Below are 21,880 nucleotides of genomic sequence, written 5' to 3' on the forward strand. Positions count from 1 at the left end.
GAATGACCAACATATATGTGTATCTGTCAATAATGTCATTGACAAACGTTCAGCAACTGGAGTGTAAAGCTTCAGTGTGGAAGATTGCTACTGGAGACTGACTGAATCTTATGTTGGAATAGGACCTGGATTATAGTGAAATGCCAGCCCTCTTTTGTAGTCAGATGACCTAATGTCAGATAAGCTGACAGCTGACTGATCATTTCCCTTTTCTTCATCTTTACAGTGACCTAAAGCGCAGAGTCAGTATTCTCATAGACGGCTCCCTAATAATTGCCCACGTCAAGCCAGAAGATGCTGGGAAATACATGTGTGCTCCAAGCAACAGCCTGGGCCGACCACCGACTGCCTCTGCCTACCTAACAGTGCAATGTAGGTGCCCTGTCTCTCTCTCTCTCTCTTTTTTTACCTTGGTACATAGCAGTGGTGTGTGCTCTAGTCTGAGGTGCTGTTAAATGAACATTTCTGCAGCAGGATGAAATCTTGCTTATCCTTTCCTGGGGCAGCACCCATGAGAGACAGTTTCATCACAGCTTTTGATGGTTGTTGCAACTTTTTCTGCATTTTGCAGAAGCTTTCAACTGCATTTATTAAAATTTTACAAACTGAATGACTTTCATCTCTTAACTCTTTCCTTCGATATGATCGATATTCCAGGTTCAGTGTGTATTTATAATAAAGCATTATTTTCCTTGATATCTCCTGCATCACCTTGCTGGCACCTATGGGCAATTTAGAATCACCAGTTAACCTAACCCCTCTAACAGCCTGCTTTTGGGGTGTGGGAGGAAGCCTTTCTGTGTGTACAGTAGTCTGCATGCTCTCCCCAGCCAGCTAGCATCCAGTCTAACTCAGGACCTTTTTGCTGTGGGGTAATAGTGTCAACCACCACACCGCCATATTGCCTGAGCTTATAATCACATGTTGTTTTTATCACCAGCTTGCTGTCAGCTTTCCGCAAATACAGTAGAAGGATTACATGTGTAATCGGGAATAAAAGAGTGAGTTTATGCACATTTGATTGCATTAGAGCTCTGACTTCGGTTCAGGAGATGAGGCTTCAGGTGAGGAGGGCGAGAATGAGAGGGAGATGAGCGAGGTGAGAGCAGTGATAGTGGAGTCAGATGAAGAAGAGGAGAATGAGAAAAGGAAAAAGTGATGATAAAAATACAGTTTTGGCTGATTAACTTCTTGTTATTGATTATCATGAATTGACTATAACTAATAGTTATAGTGATTAACAGCATGTACTAGGTTGACCAACACTCAGAACAATGGGCAAGTCCAAGGAGCACTGTACCATCTGCTAAGCATGGTGGTGGTAGACTCATGGCCTGAGCTGATTTGCTACCACTATTACTGGTAACTTGGACAGAATAATGAAAAAGTAGGACGACCTCCAAATTCTTCAACTTCACCTCAAAAGCTAGATAACTGAAACTTGGACATATTTGGATCTTTTATATCATGACATTGTATTCAGTGCTAAATTGGTAAATGCACTAATATATACAACTGTGGTTCTATGGGGGAAAGAGTAAATCTGTTATGTTCTTCTTTGAAAATAAAGCATAAAAACATCCAAAAAGGTACGAACAACACTAAGACAGTGCAGAAGTCCAGTGTACTGACTATAATAAGCGGAGGGACCAATGGCCTTTGTGGGGTCACCAACACAGGGGCCACACTCCTAACTACAGTATCTAGATGGATAGGTATTTAGAAATAATTGCCATCTGTAGAGATGTAAGGAAGGGGTAAACTATTTATAGAGGCCAAAACCTGTGTTTTAATGCTATTAAGTCAATCATTTTTTCTTGGAGGCATGGGGTTGACTAGAAGAACTGCAGTTTTTGGTACTCCCAGTTGGCTTCATCAGCCCTGGATATTTTCCATGAAGAAAGATTCACTTTATCGTTTTTCAGCATCATTGACCCCGACGTGCCAAACATTGGGTACAAGTCCATACCCATTCCAGGTTGGTCAGTTGATAAAAGTTGCTATCAAACTATTAAATTATTAAACGCTAAAAAGACAGAAAAAGAAAAAGAGTAAGACAGGTCGAGTAATAGAGCATTAGAGGCAGTGCGACAAAACTTCAATAGATTAAACTTCTTGACAACTTCTTTTTTTATTCAGCATCTGTAACATTCACATGATCACTGGTATCCCATGTAGGTTTGAGAAAAACTTAGGATAGGTGATTGCCTGTGATTGAATTTTTAACAGATTTTCCCCATTTGGAGCATTCAAATGGAAAAGCTTTGGAAAAAAATCTTCCAGTTTTGTAAAGTGTGCATATTTAAGAATGTGGGTAAGACAAAGCCGAATACTAACACGAGCCCTAGACAGGCTGCCTACAACTCATTGTAACTCCTCATCACTCTGCGCTGTTAAGAGGAGACACCAGTTTCTGTCCGTCTGGGCTTGAGTCAAACCTGACACAGCTGTGAAACTGTGTGTCCAGAAATCAACTGAAATACACTCAGTGCATGCTCTGCACCGTGGAATCAATTTGGACACTCGACTAGTCTCCCGGCTAACTCTGTTCCACTTCTCAGCCAAACATATAATCCCATGCAAACACTGGTTTTGCTTCTCAAATATACTTTTCTGTTTTATTTTGCTTCTGGTTGCTTTCTGCCCACATCCTCCCTTTTCTCCCCTTCTCTTCCCTCACTACTTCTTCTGATTTGTACCCATTTATGAATATTTATTCATATGCACACCAGCACTTCTCTGTCTCTCCCTCCCCCATCTTCATGATTATTCCTGCCTCTTCATTTCTCTGTCCTATCATAAAACACTCTATCAGTCCATCAGTCACTCCCAGCTTGAGCCACTAAATAAAAGCAACTGGCTTTTATTTGCATGTCTCAGGATGAGCACTGAGAGCTCAGCCTTGTCTGCTGGTGACCGGCCATCGGCAGTAGTCAAGGCAACAGACAATTTGAATTCCCTCACTCTCCCGCCTTGTTAGATTGTGGTGTGTGTCTGTGTGTGTGTGTGTGTGTGTGTGTGTGTGTGTGTGTGTGTGTGTGAGAGAGAGAGAGCGAGAGAGAGAGAACAGAGGTAGGCAACAGCAGTCACAAGAGGGAGGGAGCAGTGAGAGGAGAGGGGATTACATCATTGCTGTAGGACCACTTTTCTGTTTGACTGCAGAGGGCTCTCTCTTTTCTTTGTGCCATATTCTTTCCTCTTATTCTCACCTCTTCCTTTTTTTATCTCTCTCTATCAACCCTCAACCACTCCCCCTATTTATGTCATTATTCTTTTTCATGTCTTATTTGGTTTAAATCTCTCTCCTCAACTGTCTGTGTCTTTCTCCCGAAGCACTTGCCAGTGAATAACTTCCCCCAAAGCATCTTGTAGTGGGAACCAGCGTGTCGTGAGCGATAGGCTGTCTCAGAGCTATATTTAGAAACTTGACTGTGGTGCCAGTGGCAGTGCTCCTCTGGGCTCTTTGTTGCAGAATGACGGTCAGCCAGAGGTTTGGACTTTAGAGGACAACTACTGTAGTGCAAAGTTGTTTTGGTGACACGTCTCTTTTTCTCCCTCTCTCACCTGTGTTCTTTCCCACGCTCAGCCTCACTCGTCCTTCTCTTCATCGCTCTGCAGATAGCACTCCTCCCACTCACACCATCTCTCCTCCTTATCACCCAGTGCTTACTGTGAAGCTTTCCTCCCTGACCTCATTCAGACATTACACTATTCTAACCCCTTCACAATTCCAGATTGAATAAGTTTTGCGTCCCTTTCCCTCCATCAGTCGTCCTTTCTGTCCCAAAGAAACCAACGGGCTGAGCTTGTTCATCATAGCAAATCCCTATTATTTGAGAGTTAAAATTGAGAGGGGAAATCTGGAAGGATGTCTGCTAAAGTAGAGATGATCAAATAACCTTGAACTAATCCGAGCTGCTCTGAATGATTGATTGGGGGAGTTTACGTGTCACATGATGTCACAGGAATTTTTGATTTTGTCTGTAACTAACTGTGACTACAAATACATTTGAAAATCACAACGACTTTCATGTCACTTACTTAGTCATATTTAGGTAAGGTTTGAGAATATTTATAATTACTGGATGAATTTGAATAAAAATGGTGTAAAGTGACAGCTTGTAAAACCTTGCTTTGGTTGCCAAACTGTTTCATAATTGATCGGAGTTGCCTTATAATACAATACTTTTTTATGTTTCTGTAACCACTGAAAAGAATATTGAAGCTCCATTCCTCATTCAGCCCAATAGAGGCTTCAAACTAACTGTTTAAATATAGGTTAGTATCAAAGTACCTGACCTCTGAGAAGTCAGGTACTTTTTTCACTCATTTTCAGCCCAGTCCTTGTATCTGATCATTGTCAGAGAAATGTTTATTTGCTTGTTAAGCCACTTAACACTGACCTATGAATAATTTAAGGATGAAGAAGGCAACTAATTCAATAAATATATTAGTTTTCTGTCTACCCATAACAACCTATCAAAGATCACATTTTTAAGCACTTTGTTATGTAATCATGCATAATTTGTTCCTATATTTTCAGCTAAATCTACATGAAATGCCAAAGTTAAGACAATCATAAAATAGCATTATTCCACCAAAAAGATGCTGTGTGGCGTGTCCTTAAAAACCTTAAGAAAGCTGCTCAAGTGAAGCACAAAGATAGTAACAGTCCATCTACAGCATAGGGACAGTGTCTGAAAATGTCATAAAAAAATCCACCAAGGACCTGACACATGCCCCGAGAGCTACATCTGAGCCTTTCGTTGAGCCAGCTACTGATACCTCATCAGAAACGGTCTCAGGAGAAGGGTTGCAGTCAAGAAGCCATTCTTAAGAAAGGGAAAGGCTGAGGTATGTCAAATTACATAAGAACTGCACCGAAAATCAGGAGCTTTCATGGTTTGGGGCTACATTTCAACTATATGCTGTAGCTGTAGCTTGTAAATAGTAAATAAGCAGAGGTAGATGCGATGGTAGTATGATTTTTCTCACCTTTGGAAGACATGGACCTAACATAGCATATTTCCCCAAATTCCTAAAATGTACCTTTAAGCATCAGTCAGTGTTATGAATAGCAAAGTCATCAACTACTTGTGATGGATGGATTAGCAAACAGACAGAATAGTAAACTTGTAATTTCCATGTACAGTCTGACATTTTGTCCAGCCTAATCAATTTCCATGGAGGATGAGATTTTGTGTAATTTAATCACTAGAAACCAATGCATCCATCTGAATCTAAAGTCATTTCAAGTCAACAGTGATGCCATCCCTACATGTAAGCTTTGACAGATTGGAACGAAGACAAGTAAAGGCAGTTCGGCATGTTATTAGTATTAATATTGTGTAGTAGATGTGCCTCAGGGGAGCTGAAAACATCAAACAGCAGAAAATAGCAGATCATACTGACATTTATTTTGCAAACAATACGTTTTTAGGAAAAGAAAAGTTTTAGATTCTGAATAAAATGAAGGTGCAGAGGTGTTTGACATTAACCAGGATTCACCAGACCAGATGTTCTTCATATAAATAACTTGATTCATTTATTTACTATTTTATTTTGTCATATATTTCAATTATTATTATTTTCAATGATGATGAGCCCATATTCTGTGAACAGTGTCCTCTCTGTTTCTCTGCACATCTACTAGAACAACTAACAGGCATCACGCTGCCACAAAGTGATGGTTTAGCACCTGAGTCATTCTCTCTCTGTGTTTTTTTCACCAGATCCTGCCCGTGTGGTAAACATGCCATCAGTCATCTACGCAGCCATTGGTCTGCCTGGCTTCATTCGCTGTCCTGTAGATGCCAACCCCCCTGTAACTCTGGTTAAGTGGAAAAAAGATGGCCTCCCTCTGCGGATCGATAAGGTGAGCCGGCGCGTTGCTGCTTTGGTTCCTCTCTTCCACTTTTCCTAACTTTAGACCGGAAATGAATGCTTAATTCCTGCTGTTGTGAGTACATTTTTCACATTGATTGTTTTACTTTCAGTGCACTTCTCTGTTTCTTACTCAAGAGAAGAGATTTAGGATTTTTTAATTTGTATTTACTGACAACCATCACACTGGTAATCTGTCTACTCCTTATCCGCTGAGCACAATTTCTCCATCCTTAGTACCCTGGTTGGAGTCAAATGGAAGATGGGAGCATCCGTGTGGCAGAGGTGACGGAGGATTCTCTTGGCACCTATACCTGCATGCCTTACAATGCCCTGGGTTCCATGGGATGGTCGCCTCCTGCTCCCCTGGTGCTAAAGGTACATATATTCACATGTGTGAATACTCAGCACATCCCTCTTCTGGTATTTAAAGGTTTACTGACAGGATTTACTGAAGTCTGAAAGGTGTGGATTTGTTTTCTCATTTGCAGACAGTTTACTGCATATTGCAACATTTTTTATTCATTTGAAATACAGGAACTTGTCAGAACACTGCAGATTAAATAAATAATATACATAAACCTTTCCACTCTTTCAACTTTTTTAACAACTGCAACATGATGTTAATTTGCCCATTTCAAACAATCTCACCCTGAATACGAAGGGCACAGGCATCCAACTGTCTCCAGGATTAAATGCAACTTCATTGATGTGCAGTCTTCAGTGAAGACACCTGTTCTCAATTTCTTTCTGGGCAGGACCCTCCCAAATTCTCAGTGGTTCCTGGAGGGGTGTACAGGCAGGAGGCTGGAAGAGAACTGGTCATCCCCTGTGAAGCAGAGGGAGACCCTTTTCCCAACATCACATGGAGGAAGGTAAATCCCCTTGCACATCATACATCCTCCCTACATGTGCACAGCCTGTCCACTGAATCTCATGTGTAAGGCAGCTCATTAGTCCGTGCTTCTTGTTGTGTTATGTCACATTCACTATTTTCCACTGAGGAACCTTCATTTCTAAAATCACTGTCGTGGATGCTCCGATTTTAATTGCACTGTACTGTATGTCATTGTAGCATTTTTAATCACATTTTAATGATGTCTATAAAAAATGCAATCAGGGAACATATTAGATTCTCTCAATTGTTTTCTTAATCATGGGGTGTGTTTAATCCTGCTTACTGACTACTGTATGATTAGCTATTGTTTCTGTCTTCCATTTACTGAACACACATTTTATCATTTTGTATTGTTGCAGATGTCAGATGGTAGGTTGGGCTTTTTAGTAGCTGTTAAACTACTGGTTGTTGTTTTTTTCTTTGAAGTGTACATTTTGTATGACACATGCCAATGCACTGTTTTCTTTATCTTTTGCATTGGCTGGCTCTATCTTTCCATGCTCCGGGTGGATTGCAGGTAGGGAAGCCCAGTAAAAGCAAGCACAATGTTCTGCCCCGAGGCAGCTTACAGTTGAAGTCACTCACAAAGGAGGACCATGGGGAGTGGGAGTGTGTCGCCACCAATGTTGCCACGAGCATCACTGCCAGCACGCACGTCCAAGTCATAGGTACCTGAATACATAAATGCACAAACACATATAGACATGTAGACACACACATACAAATGTCAAATTCTCTTTCTTTAGCAACTATAGTGTTAGCTGTTCACCAAGGCTTCTTTCCCCAGCAGCTTCTAATTTCTTACTGCCAAATTTTTAATTTTATGTTGCAGATTAAGATTAGTTGGCAATATTATAGCAACCCTGAAGGGAAAGACTAAGAATTGTTATTTAGAGCCAGAACTGACTAAATGCTAAGTTACTAGCTAACTGAAGCTAACTAGCTTAGAAAGTAGCATTTCGTTATGTGTTAGAGATTCTTGAACTGTTGGTTGAAATCTATAATTAATAACTAGAAAATGCATTTTCTGAAGAAACTGCTGTGTGAATGCTGATAGCTGAATGTTTTGAGCTGAAATGAAATATTTGCTGAATTTTAAGTTAAAAATGTTAAATGAGCTGAAAAATACAGAATTTTTCACCTGAAAACAAAAGTGCAGAACTGTTGAAAGCTGACATTCACACAGAGGAAGTTGGAAAGTAGCTGAACATGTTTAAAATGTACATTTGAAAAAGCTGACTAATGACAAAAGAAAATTCAGAGTCAGAAAACATCTGAATGAATATTAAAAATTCATATTATTTTAATCACTGAAAATTGGGGTCTTTTCTGCTGTTGAGATAAACTCCTGACTGAAAATACCAAGTATTTCAATGGGTCAGCTAGAAGGTTATCCCTCTACTTGGATCCACACAGTTTAAAAAGTTTAGATCTCTGAGCTTTGGAAGACACACTGTTGGAAAGAGAACAATGGTGGCTACGTTTTGAGCGTTAAATGATAGCTGTAGAGCAAACACTGCACACAGCAGCAGCTGAAACAGAAGTTTTTAAGATTGATCTTGGCAGAGTGACAGACAGAGCTCATTAAGCAGGCAGGTGTGAGCCTGGTTGCTATAGCGACTCCAGCCAGTGGTGCCACACACACACACACACACACACACACACACACACACACACATGTGCCTCTCTTCTGCTGCTTCAAATAAACAGAAACGTGACCCTGAAACAAATGCTTCTGAAGAAAAAACTACAAGTTGTATAGACAAAATTCTTTCACCGTGAGCGCCAGTAATGTCCAGTCTACAGAATTCTCAGGTTTCATGCCTGTGGAGTTTATAATGTGGACGTGGTGGCAGTGTAAAAACAGCCTGTACTTCTGATTTTCAGACAAAATTTGGGAGCCATTTTAACATTGGACTCTATGGAAGAGTTGCAGAGAGGAGGCTGTGCATTGGTGACATTTATGAAAGAACCATAACATCCACTACAATAACAATAACATTGGATGAAAGAGGGCAACGATGGCTACATTTTGAGCCTAGAAGATGATCCAACCCAACAGCCAGTGTCTACAAGCCAAGTACGGAGCAGTTTCTCCACTGGAGTGCAAAGTCCACCTAGTGTGATGAAAGTATCAATGGTTGATCAATCTGCTTTAACTAGCAACAAACTTGCATCAAAAAGAAAGCGATCTGAAGTTGAGGATCGACTTGATGACAAAAGAAGCTTCTCCACAGCAAAGAAGCAACGGCGTTTCTCTAAAGAGAGACCCTGCAGTCACACTGAAATGAGCAAGACACAGCAGAGGGTACCTAACATATGGATCACCGGCTCAAGTTACATAAAGCGAGGAGAATGGGCAGCACGCCACACGTTTGGAGAAAACTTTGGACTTGATGCCAATGTTCATTGGTTTGGAAAAACAGGGATGCGCTGGGATGGCGTCCTTCTTCGTTTTAATGCAGAGTTGATGTCCAGAAAGAGTCCACCTGATATTTTGGTCATTCATGCAGGCAGCGACGACTTGGGACTCATATCCGCCCACGAACTTTCCTCTGCAATGACTAAAGACTTGACTGAACTGCATGCAAGGATCCCCTCCATGACAATCCTATATTCCTGCATCAACGAACGCCAAGTGTGGAGGTACAGAAATCCAAAGTACATGATGAACATGGGCGAAAAAACTGTAAACTCAGTCATGAGAAAGGCAGTTCATTCCTTTGGAGGCTTCATCATTGAACATCCCTCCGTGAGATATTATGATGAAACCCTATTCGGAAAGGACGGAATTCACTTCAACAAGAAGGGAAATGACGTGTTTCTCACCAACATCCGCTGTGCCATCAAGAAGATCCTGTAGAACCTGTCTCACAGAAAATAGACTTGAGAAAACGCACGACCTCTGGCATCACCCCTGGCTAAAATAAATCTGTCTCACACAGACAAACACACTTGGGCTGGGTCAGGAGCTCCATCAAAACTGTCTTTATTTGATTACTTTAATGTAGTCAAATAAAAATGTGAATGCGAAATTGAAGATTCTCCCATTGAAATACATGGTAAATTTTTGTTGAATAAAGTTGAATAATTTAAAAAATATGAAAGTTAAAAATGAGAAAAATACAAGCAGTAATGTCCTAAAGAAGAGGAATCTAATGGTGGTTGTATGGTTTTTCCAAGTTGAACGGTGTTGAAGGAGATAGATGCCGAAACGTACGGAATATGTAAAATGGAATAATAAAGATTAAAAGAACAATACTATGAATGCTTATCAGTATTCACACTAATTAAAAGTGACCTTTAGTCATGCTGTTGTGCATTTTTAACAAGTAAGGAAGCAGTATTGGATTCCAGTTTACAAGTGGACATGAAACACTAAATGTAAGGCTAACTGACACCATGGAGGCCTACTCTAAAAAAAAAAAAAAAACTGTCACAGATTTTAGACTCTCCGTGAACCTAGATTTTAAAATGAAATGTCTTAGGTTACAGTTTTTAGATCATGTCTAGCACCATATTGTGCCAGTATAGAATGCAATATCACTGGGTTGCTGCTAACAGTCCTAGTTTAGTTTGTGTTAGCTAGCTAGCGACAAATCAATAACTCAGTGGAAAACAAGGAAACTAAAAGGCAAAATTAAATGGCAGTCCAAGGTTGATCACTTTTGTACTACCCCTGGTTATGACATTTTAGGACATTTAACGATAATTCACCTTGTTTCCGCAGGGAACTTTTTCTTTAAACGATACAATACAGAGCAAAAAAAATTACACACTTCTGTACTGTTGGTTGTATCCCACTGGCTCCAAATTATTTTCCTGTTTTTTTGGCTCAAGTATAACAAGTAAACAATGCAAACAGTGCAAAAAAATAAAAATAAAAATACATTGAGCCATTTTACTGGCAGTATTTCCTATGCAGGTAAAATTTTACATTACTGGACCCAACTCAGCTCACAATAAGTTTGTTTGACAGGTAAAATAAATGTAGGGTACCACAGCAGGGCAACTCGGTGACTAATGTGCCCTTTTAAAAATTGCTTTCCCTCTCTGCAGGCACAAGCCCCCACGCCCCCACCAATGTCCATGTGGCTGCGTACTCCACTTTGGCCAATGTGTCTTGGGAAGCAGGATATGATGGAGGTTTCCAGCAGACATTCTCAGTCTGGTATGGCCATGTGTGAGTCATCCCAGCATGCTTTGCTTCCTGCTTTTTCTTCTTCCAATGTGTCCTCTGTTATTTCTGAAAATGTCTTTTCCAGGGTTGTGTTCAGAACAGTTGTGAAAACATAGAGATGGAAAATACATGGAGTTCCAGTGTCTGTGAGTTTTCATCTCTGCTCTTGGAATTTTCTTGAGGAACGCAATAAAAACAATAACAAAATATACCGCAACTAAACTGAACTCAACCCAGACTTCTCTGTTCTGCTGCTGCTGCTGCTGCTGCTGCTTTGCCACTGCTTGACTAGGGAAAAGGCTTGGGTTAAAAATATGTGTTCAGTCTCACAAGATTTTAGCCATGGCAGGTACTGTTACATTTTGAATCACAATATTTTCTTTTCTTATATTCTTATATTTTCCTACATCTGAAATGTCCAAAATGTATAATGCAGTACAAAGTGAGTTGATGATGTGCTGCCAATCCTGGGTTGTTAAAGTCTACATATTAAAGTCTGTGGTGTTTAAACTTCTTCAGGGAACATGTGGTACTATTTTAACCCAGGTCTGCAAGGGAACCATTTGCATTTTGGATGATCGATGTGAACACTATGTGTAGTTATTAGATGTCAAAGAAACTCCGGTAGATTGAAGTAGATTTTTTTTTTAAATCCAGTACTATAGAGTATTAATAGCTCAGCTGAATATGAGGTCCGGTGCTTACTTAAGCAAAGGCACACTTTACTGACAACAAAATGTACTGAAAACATAATGACAAAAAATTGATACAGACAAAAGAATTCACTCTGGTAGTTGCTCAAGATGCATCTCTACTTTATGAAGTTCAGTTATTGTCAAACTAGAGACGCACGTAAGAGACGAATGTCACGAGGTAAATCAAAGGGATCAAGACAAGATGAATGAGAAATGTGAGAAGAAATAAAAAAATAAGTAAACAAATCTATTTTGAGCTTTAGATGTACTCTTTGACCACAGTGAATGTCTAAAATATGCAGACTATTCACAGAATGCTGCAGCATTTCAAATCCCCATAAATTAATGGAAGTTGCTAAAGCTAGTGTGAGAGCAGAGTACCAGTGGTACATGTGTACTGTCGAGGTCCACATAAATAGGAGAATCGATGACACAGACAAGAAACTTTACACATTTTGTTGTAACTTGTACGGTACATGTGAACTTAGCCATGTTAAACAAACTAAATGAATGAAAATCAAAATGTTCAAAATATCATAAGGTGCACCGGATTATAAGGCGCACTGACGATGAACGGGTCTGTTTTCATACATAAGGCGCACCGGATTATAAAGCAAATTAAGCGAAACAAAACAGTCAGCTAAGTCAAACTTTACTCAACTCATTCTTCTGGCTTCCTCCACTTCCGTATCATTGATTCATTAATGTTGAATTCTCTGGCAGCTGCTCTATTCCCATGTTGTTGCAGTATATTAATGACTAACCTCGTATTGTGGATGGATTATCTCAGTTGTTCTCCTGACTGAAGTTTGGTCCGTTTACAGCATCCTGCCATGCGATTGCATTTGTCCCTAACCATCGGGAACCCTCACGTTAACTTTTATCGAGTGGAAAAAAGTTAGCGTTCATCCTCCAGCTTCACTGTGTTTATGCTATGCTAACATAGCTGTGTCGCTAGCGATCACGTAGCACAACATTATATACCAGCTAGCCCAACTTCAGTAACCCTACAAACGTCACTGTCGTTTAGTTTTCTGTCTTCATTTATGTTGGAAGTGATAGCAGAGCTGTACGTTTGAATTTTTTCAGAAATCTCTCAGTCAGAACATGCTATATCATGTTTAGGTGGAAACTAGCGAGCTAATTTCCTGCTAACTTCTAACTCCGTTAAATTGACTAAATTCTGTTTTCATGGATGCCTGGATGTTAAACTTAATTGTTACACCTGGTAAATCAGAAACACTGATAATTTTTTTTAAAGGTGAAAGAATTTAGACAGTTTTTAACTCTCAGTAATGCCGCAGTGTTCGTTTGACTTTGGACCTGAAACAGACAGAGTTTTGGACCCAGATTACTCCGCAAGGCTCCTGACTACGGTAGTCGTAATGCTCCGACAATCCATCAAGAGTTGCGGCTTCGTAGCTTACCAAAGTCATACTAAAACATTTTTTGACAGATTCTTGAGCGCCGTGTACAACATAAAATTGGTTCAAGGTCAGTAAGCACAACCAGAATTCATACATAAGGCACACCGGATTATAAGGTGCACTGTCAATTTTTGAGACAATTAAAGGATTTTAAGTGCCGGATTTATAGTGCGGAAAATACGGTACTCTGGTGCGTCTAAATGCTGAAGACACAACAATATAATTCTACAGTAAATGTAATAACATTTATCATTGTCCTGTATGTGATCCACACAAAAAATATCTATCTTTGCCATCCTTTAAAACTAAAAATTGATACACCAACAATTTTAGAATGTTGTTTGTTGCACCACTTAAATAGAGAAAGACATAAAGCGAACATCAGATATAGTGCTGCTGCCAAAAGCTAGCCTTATTTATCTGAGTAGCAGTGGTGCCCTCTCCAGTTCTATGGTTCTAGTTTAAACGCTTCTATATCAAACTATTACCTGAAAATTATGATTTCATTTTAATGTCTAAATTGAAAGAATAGTTTGTTAAACAGGTTAATTGGTTTAATTAGAGAAATGCACCTATAAGACTGGTCATTCCCTAAAATGAAGGCTATAAGTCACTGTCAGGAGTTTTCCTGTCCGGCAGGACTTGATGAGGCTTTCCTGTGGGGTCACACAAAAGTGTTGTGTCCCATCCGGCTCGAAGGACCAAGAAATGTCAGGAGTTTTCCTGTTTTGCAACTCAGGTCAGAATAAAAACGCTCAGACAGGTTTAACGTGTACACGGGTGAGACTCAGGGAGACTCGCACCCTGCAGTAAATGGTAAATGGTAAATGGCCTGTATTCATATAGCGCTTTACTAGTCCCTAAGGACCCCAAAGTGCTTTACATATCCAGACATCCACCCATTCACACACACATTCACACACTGGTGATGGCAAGCTACATTGTAGCCACAGCCACCCTGGGGCGCACTGACAGAGGCAAGGCTGCCGAACACTGGCGCCACCGGGCCCTCTGACCACCACCAGTAGGCAACGGGTGAAGTGTCTTGCCCAAGGACACAATGACCAAGATTGTCCAAGCTGGGGCTCGAACCAGCAACCTTCCGATTACAAGGCGAACTCCCAACTCTTGAGCCACGATCGCCAGTAAAAAAAAACAGTCTTTTTATTCACCGAGCACATATAGGAAGAGATACAGGAAGAGATAAAATAGACCCGTGCAGGCTTCCTGTGGAGCACAGAGTGTAAGTTCCACATTTAGGAGTCTGCACAGAGTGTGACCTACTGAAAGAGCAAACACATTTAGATAAAGAAACGTACTTTTAAGCATAACATAATAAAAATCCCAAAATCCTAAAAAATCTCTTAACAGTCACCTATCAGCTTTTCACCAGTTTCACAAAAACTACTCAAGATATATAGCAATTCAGTGAGTGATTTAGGCAAAATTCAGGAAAGGTCTCCTGGTCTTTTTATAGTAATGCACCATGTCTTTGATATTATTGTCTGGAGGATGAGATAGTATCTTTATCTGGCAGTTTAGCAAGACTGTATTATGTGTTCAGCTTTTGAGTCTCTTCTGCTGGCACATGTAAAATCACTTCAAAGAAAAAAACTGTAACATTCAGCTGTGCTTTTTATAGACAAAGTCAATATCACATGAAGTCTCTAATTAGGTGAGTGCAATTTAGAATAATCCCTCTTAAGCAATTTTCCAGTCATTACACACGAGTTTGGGAGCATATTCACTGAAAAACAAATAAGACAGCCAAGGAAAAAGAAGTGCTTTATTCCATATTCCATACAACCAGCTCTAATTTGAAGGGATTCCTCATATGTGTGGATTTCTATATAGCACAGTGTTTACAACATTAAACACGAGAATACTACTTGTACTTGCCACAGATCACACAATATGCAAGTAAAGATTATTAGGGATCATTAGCTTAAGCATCAGCAGTATTGCTGGTGTGAAATTCATTTGATATTTACGATGCCGTGTTCACATCCACAGGATCAGGATCGACTATATTAAGCCCCACATGCTTTCCGCAACCCATCATACTTTAGTAACACAGTGATGAGAGAGAGCAGCACAGATATAAAAACAAGGAGGCAGCTGCTTCAATTAATGTTAATTAATCTTCATACTGACAACAAGCATCAGATCCCTCTATACTTCTGCTGTCATTTAAAAGGGCCTTTAAACCTTTCCACTACAGCTGATACACTTACTGATTGTTTAAAACACTTTGGGATACTAGTATAGATCCAAACATCAGCACAGTGATTCATTCATGCAAGTCTAAACCCTGCCATACAAAGAGGGAAGTTGTTTAAATAAGATCTGGAAATGAAACATTTTTTTTGTGGGCTCACTTACAGTGCTGTGATATTTCCTCCTTTCCCCTTGTCATACCTATGTGTTTAAGATCATCAAACTAATTTTAATATTAGGCAAAGATAACCTGAGTAAATACAAAATGCAGTTTTTCTGTAAACGGCTGATGTGGCGGGTCACGTGGACACCCAAGCTTGTGAATGTCATAACTCGAAAACAAAGTAATGTAGGAGTTTCAGTTTAAGTGGATCTACATAAAATCTCATAGGAAACCATGACCTTTGAGAAAGAAGTGACTTAGGATTTTGTCACTTTCGTCAAATTGATACCAAAAATCTTGAATGAGTTCGAATCTCAGTGACTTTGACCTCAAGGTTAGGTTTCACAGGTCAAGTTTTCTGAAAATCTTATGAAAGCAATAACTTGAGAACAAGGAAAAGTAGGATCTTTAAAATTGATACCATATGTGCACCCACTAGGGGGCTAGGAGGAGGAGTACCACTGGCTGCCGCAAGTATTTTTTTAAATATGATTTCATTTATTAAGGGAAAAAAATGATTGTTCAATTGATGTCCTTCCTGGATCACCTCTCCCAACAAACCATCTCTATGGATGCGCCAAACGAAGTAATGGAAAAATACATCTGTTATTCACTGGCATCATCTGTGCCTCATTCTATCCCCTTGGATGTGGATTTTTCTTCTAAGCGGCCATATGACTGACTCCCGTCACGTAGCGTTCCATGGTTCCATGGTCTGCCATTTTGGATCCCTCACTGGTCAAGGAGTTCCATCAAAAGTATTCCAAAAACACAGTATGTCTCTAAGAGGCTCCTATTAAGCAGGCGGTGTTACAGCTAAGTAGCCGGCGTGTTGTGGTGTGGACCCAAAAGCAGACGCACGCAATCTAAGAAAAAGCGAGCCATTATTGAGGAAGATGAAACACATGATAAAACATAAACAGATCAAGAACTAACAAAACCTGGACTGGGAGTAACTAAAACATGAAACCTGAAAATGCTGAAAACATGAACCACGGAGACGTGAGGAGGTAAACCGATGACTTCACAATGAACAAAGGGAGACAGAAGACATAAATACACAGAACGGTAACAAGGGAAGTGGAAACACATGGGAAACACAGCTGACACAAATGAACATAACTCCACAGGGGAAGCAAAACTACACACACTGAACATGGAACACAAGACTGTCAAAATAAAACAGGAAACATAGTGAGACATAGTCTGTGACAACACGAGCGAGGGATCGAGGGATAGAGTGGGACTTGACAGAGGGAGCGAAACATGGATACACATGACAGACAGGGGAGACATGGAACAAAACACAGGAAGGAAAACATGTAGACAGGAAGGGGAGACGAGACATGTCTGCCAGACAACATGGAACAAATATAACTGTGGGCGATCGTAGCTCAAGAGTTGGGAGTTCGCCTTGTAATCGGAAGGTTGCCGGTTCGAGCTCCGGCTTGGACAGTCTCGGTCGTTGTGTCCTTGGGCAAGACACTTCACCCGTTGCCTACTGGTGGTGGTCAGAGGGCCCGGTGGCGCCAGTGTTCGGCAGCCTCGCCTCTGTCAGTGCGCCCCAGGGTGGCTGTGGCTACAATGTAGCTTGCCATCACCAGTGTGTGAATGTGTGTGTGAATGGGTGGATGACTGGATATGTAAAGCGCTTTGGGGTCCTTAGGGACTGTTAAAGCGCTATATAAATACAGGCCATTTACCATTTAAACATAGCAGCAAATACAAAGATAAACTCAATACTAAATAATAGAAAACTAAAAAATTACAACACAAAGAAACCATAACCCCAAAAGCTGGGTCAAATGACCTAGAACCATGACAGACGGTATTGGCACGGTCCCCTGGTGCTCCTGTGCCGGAGTGCCATTTCTGTCTGTTTCTTCTCCTTTGTTTTTTTTCGCTCTCCCTGTCTCCTTTCAGTGTGTGCGTGGGTTTACTCTGTTTGTTTCAGAGGCAGGATTCCTCTGGGTTTTCTCACCCTCCTGGTTTTTCACACCTGGAAGTTGTTGCCAATCAACCCACCTGTGTGGAACCCATCTGATACTTAAGGCTAGGGATGGGTATCGTTTAGGTTTTATCCGATACCGGTGGTCTTCTTTTGCGGCTCATTCAGTGAATTTTGGTCAGAGTGTGGTGAAACTTGGTGTTTGGAATTGGTGATAGCTCTGGAAGATAACCAGCTTTTCTTTAGCCAGTTACATGAAGTCTGGAGAATTTCTGGTTCGCCTTGTTTGTTTAGCGGACTTGTGCGCATTTACAAAACTGCTCGTTTAATCATGGCTTGTTTTCGTTGCGTTTGGTGGTTGGTTTGAAATGGTTTATATGACATTTTAGCTGAGATTCAGAGGTTTCTGTGGATACCACACATGTCTGGACTTAAATTTCTCACCCCGTGTTATAACCGATTAAACGTGATCTCCTCCTTTTTGCTCGCGGTACCGGGGGCATGGGGCTTAAAGCACTTGAAGCAGGCTGCTGAGTTTGCATCTTTTGCTGTGAAGTACAGCCAGACTTTTGACCGCTTCGCCTTGGGCATTTTCAGTCTGTAGCTCTGCTCTAAAAGAACGTACGTACCTGGGCCCGCCTACTATTCTTGTAAAGGTAAAATGATTGGCTAGAATCCAAAGTGTATGACATCTCAAGAAAAAAAAAAAAGCACCGAAATAAAGCACCGAAATGTGCGCTGCTTTTCGGTCTGGTTACTACCGTTTATGTCAGCACCAGTGCCATAATGGCACCGGATACCGGTACCCATCCCTACTTAAGGCTGCAAAATTTCCTCAATTGATGCTAGATTGTTGGAGTTACTGAAGTAGCATTGTCTGGCTTCTGTGTGTTCACTGTGTTTGATTGGAATGGCTGACTTAGAACGAACCCAGCTTTGCTCTGTGCACTCTTTCAGTCTCGAGAAACCTTAAGAGAAAGAATCTGGAAGTGAGTCATCTGTAAAATTAGAGAGAGAGGATTAAGTGGAATATCTCCCTGCCAGACTGCCCATTCCACTCTGACAATAACATGCTCCATGTTTGCTATAAATCTGCTAAACTTTTGCTTCAGTGTCTCACATCTGAGTGTGAGCCTTGACATACTACAAATATTTAATTGCAATTCAATTCAATTCAGTTTTATTTAGATATCGCCAAATCACAACAACAGTTGCTTTAAGGCACTTCATATTGTAAGGTAAAGACCCTACAACAATACAGAGAAAATCCCAACAAACTGATGACTCCCTATGAACAAGCGCTTTGTCATTAGTGGGAAGGAAAAACTCACTTTTAACAGGAAGAAACCTCCAGCAGAACCAGGCTCAAGAAGGGGCGGCCATGTGCCGCGGCCAGATGAGTTCTTGCTACCAAGGAAAGACACAAGCAGTTATAAGGTTAAGGGGGCAATTACTTTTAATTTAGGGCCTGGTAGGTTTCGATAGCATTTCTCCTCAATAAGGTAATCATTTTAAAATAGCGTTTTGTATTTACTCAGGTTATCCTTGTCTAATATTAAAATTTGCTCAGTGATCTGAAATGTGTAAGGCCCAATACAGACGTCTGCAGGAAAGGTTTGTAGCATAACATACAGGGAGTGCAGAATTATTAGGCAAGTTGTATTTTTGAGGAATAATTTTATTATTGAACAACAACCATGTTCTCAATGAACCCAAAAAACTCATTAATATCAAAGCTGAATGTTTTTGGAAGTAGTTTTTAGTTTGTTTTTAGTTTTAGCTATTTTAGGGGGATATCTGTGTGTGCAGGTGACTATTACTGTGCATAATTATTAGGCAACTTAACAAAAAACAAATATATACCCATTTCAATTATTTATTTTTACCAGTGAAACCAATATAACATCTCCACATTCACAAATATACATTTCTGACATTCAAAAACAAAACAAAAACAAATCAGCGACCAATATAGCCACCTTTCTTTGCAAGGACACTCAAAAGCCTGCCATCCATGGATTCTGTCAGTGTTTTGATCTGTTCACCATCAACATTGCGTGCAGCAGCAACCACAGCCTCCCAGACACTGTTCAGAGAGGTGTACTGTTTTCCCTCCTTGTAAATCTCACATTTGATGATGGACCACAGGTTCTCAATGGGGTTCAGATCAGGTGAACAAGGAGGCCATGTCATTAGTTTTTCTTCTTTTATACCCTTTCTTGCCAGCCACGCTGTGGAGTACTTGGACGCGTGTGATGGAGCATTGTCCTGCATGAAAATCATGTTTTTCTTGAAGGATGCAGACTTCTTCCTGTACCACTGCTTGAAGAAGGTGTCTTCCAGAAACTGGCAGTAGGACTGGGAGTTGAGCTTGACGCCATCCTCAACCCGAAAAGGCCCCACAAGCTCATCTTTGATGATACCTGCCCAAACCAGTACTCCACCTCCACCTTGCTGGCGTCTGAGTCGGACTGGAGCTCTCTGCCCTTTACCAATCCAGCCACGGGCCCATCCATCTGGCCCATCAAGACTCACTCTCATTTCATCAGTCCATAAAACCTTAGAAAAATCAGTCTTGAGATATTTCTTGGCCCAGTCTTGACGTTTCAGCTTGTGTGTCTTGTTCAGTGGTGGTCGTCTTTCAGCCTTTCTTACCTTGGCCATGTCTCTGAGTATTGCACACCTTGTGCTTTTGGGCACTCCAGTGATGTTGCAGCTCTGAAATATGGCCAAACTGGTGGCAAGTGGCATCTTGGCAGCTGCACGCTTGACTTTTCTCAGTTCATGGGCAGTTATTTTGCGCCTTGGTTTTTCCACACGCTTCTTGCGACCCTGTTGACTATTTTGAATGAAACGCTTGATTGTTCGATGATCACGCTTCAGAAGCTTTGCAATTTTAAGACTGCTGCATCCCTCTGCAAGATATCTCACTATTTTTGACTTTTCTGAGCCTGTCAAGTCCTTCTTTTGACCCATTTTGCCAAAGGAAAGGAAGTTGCCTAATAATTATGCACACCTGATATAGGGTGTTGATGTCATTAGACCACACCCCTTCTCATTACAGAGATGCACATCACCTAATATGCTTAATTGGTAGTAGGCTTTCAAGCCTATACAGCTTGGAGTAAGACAACATGCATGAAGAGGATGATGTGGACAAAATACTCATTTGCCTAATAATTATTAATAATATATATTAAGTATCAAATTAATAATAATTATGTCTGGTGCATTAGGTGTTAATTGCCTTGTGGTCCCCACCCTTTGTTTTTTAAGGGAACATATATATATGTAATATAGGTCTCTCAGGTTTTTCCACCTCTTTGTACATTCCCTCATGTCATTTCCGTCAGCTTCAGCAAGCACCTCCAAACATTTGTCATTTGAGATGATGATTGTTATTATGTAGCTTTGTAAGGGGCTACTAGCCCCGCTATGTAGGGGTGAAGAGGCGCACAGGCTGCCCTGAACGACTAAAGGGTGGTAGGATCTGAGTCCGTGACCCCCCCCTAGTACAGCTGACCCTGGTACTTACTTCTGTCAGAATGATTTTAGCTGTCTGGCTGCTACAGGCACAGAAGAGGGGCTCCAGGATGAAATCTTGAGAAACGATGCCTGCCTGGAGTATACTATACTATCAGACATAAACACAGCCTAGTCTACCTTCCCTCTGATTTTCTGTAACCCGACCAGATAGCCAGGGTGCCCCTACTCCAAGGCAACTTGGGTTAGACAAAAACAAGAAACGGTCTCTTCCAAGCAATGTTAAACTTTAATTTGCTCAGATGGCCCTTTGAACTTTACCATCCATCAGTTAAGATGGGCCCTGAAAATCATGGATGGCAAGAAACAAAAATGCAAAAGAAATAAAAAGAAATCAGGTTCAATGAATGAAACAGGCAATTGTGACCCCACTGTTGTAAAACCCTGGGTTTACACTAGCCACAGACGGGGATCCAAAAATCACAAAACAAATAAAATTATGAAATTAAACAAAGAAATTCTCTTCTCTAGAATGATTAACACTGTATCCCAAACATAACACAATTTACAATGTTCACAGAGTAATAGTCCCAGCTCCTGCGAGTCAGTCCCAACAAAATGTCCTTTCAACATGCACTATATACAGTCTTTTTTGAAGGTGTAACTGTAGTGAACAGGAGTTGACTGTAGGGTCCCAGTCCGTTAAGCTGACCAAAGCTACAGCAGCCGGAGTGAGCAATCCAGTCTCAGGTTCACAAAAGCAAGGAAAATAGAAACCATACCTTTGTCTCTCGGCGACAGTGCGTGGAAAAAGCACTGGGCTACGAAAAGGCTACACTTTCACATACAGCGTAACCAGGAGGATGAACAACCAGGACGTCGTCTAGATGGCAGGGTAACCTATTCCTTGATGATCCACTTTGTCCTCGACGTCGGGTCCGTGGAGTGCATCCAACCTCAGGCTAGCAACGGGCAACATTAAGTGT

At 40.8% G+C, this 21,880-nt stretch overlaps 1 protein-coding gene across 1 annotated transcript in view; it reads left to right on the forward strand.

The window, feature by feature from the left end:
- igsf9bb (immunoglobulin superfamily, member 9Bb) overlaps positions 1–21,880 on the forward strand; it is a 146,264-nt gene that overhangs the window by 68,676 nt on the left and 55,708 nt on the right. Inside the window, 6 exon segments of the mRNA XM_013274190.3 lie at positions 227–372; positions 5,733–5,875; positions 6,121–6,261; positions 6,642–6,758; positions 7,299–7,449; positions 10,841–10,952. Of these exon segments, the coding sequence (XP_013129644.1) occupies positions 227–372; positions 5,733–5,875; positions 6,121–6,261; positions 6,642–6,758; positions 7,299–7,449; positions 10,841–10,952 (810 nt within the window).

This window comes from Oreochromis niloticus, linkage group LG10 (assembly GCF_001858045.2).
Source record: "Oreochromis niloticus isolate F11D_XX linkage group LG10, O_niloticus_UMD_NMBU, whole genome shotgun sequence".
NCBI classification, from domain to species: Eukaryota; Metazoa; Chordata; class Actinopteri; order Cichliformes; family Cichlidae; genus Oreochromis; species Oreochromis niloticus.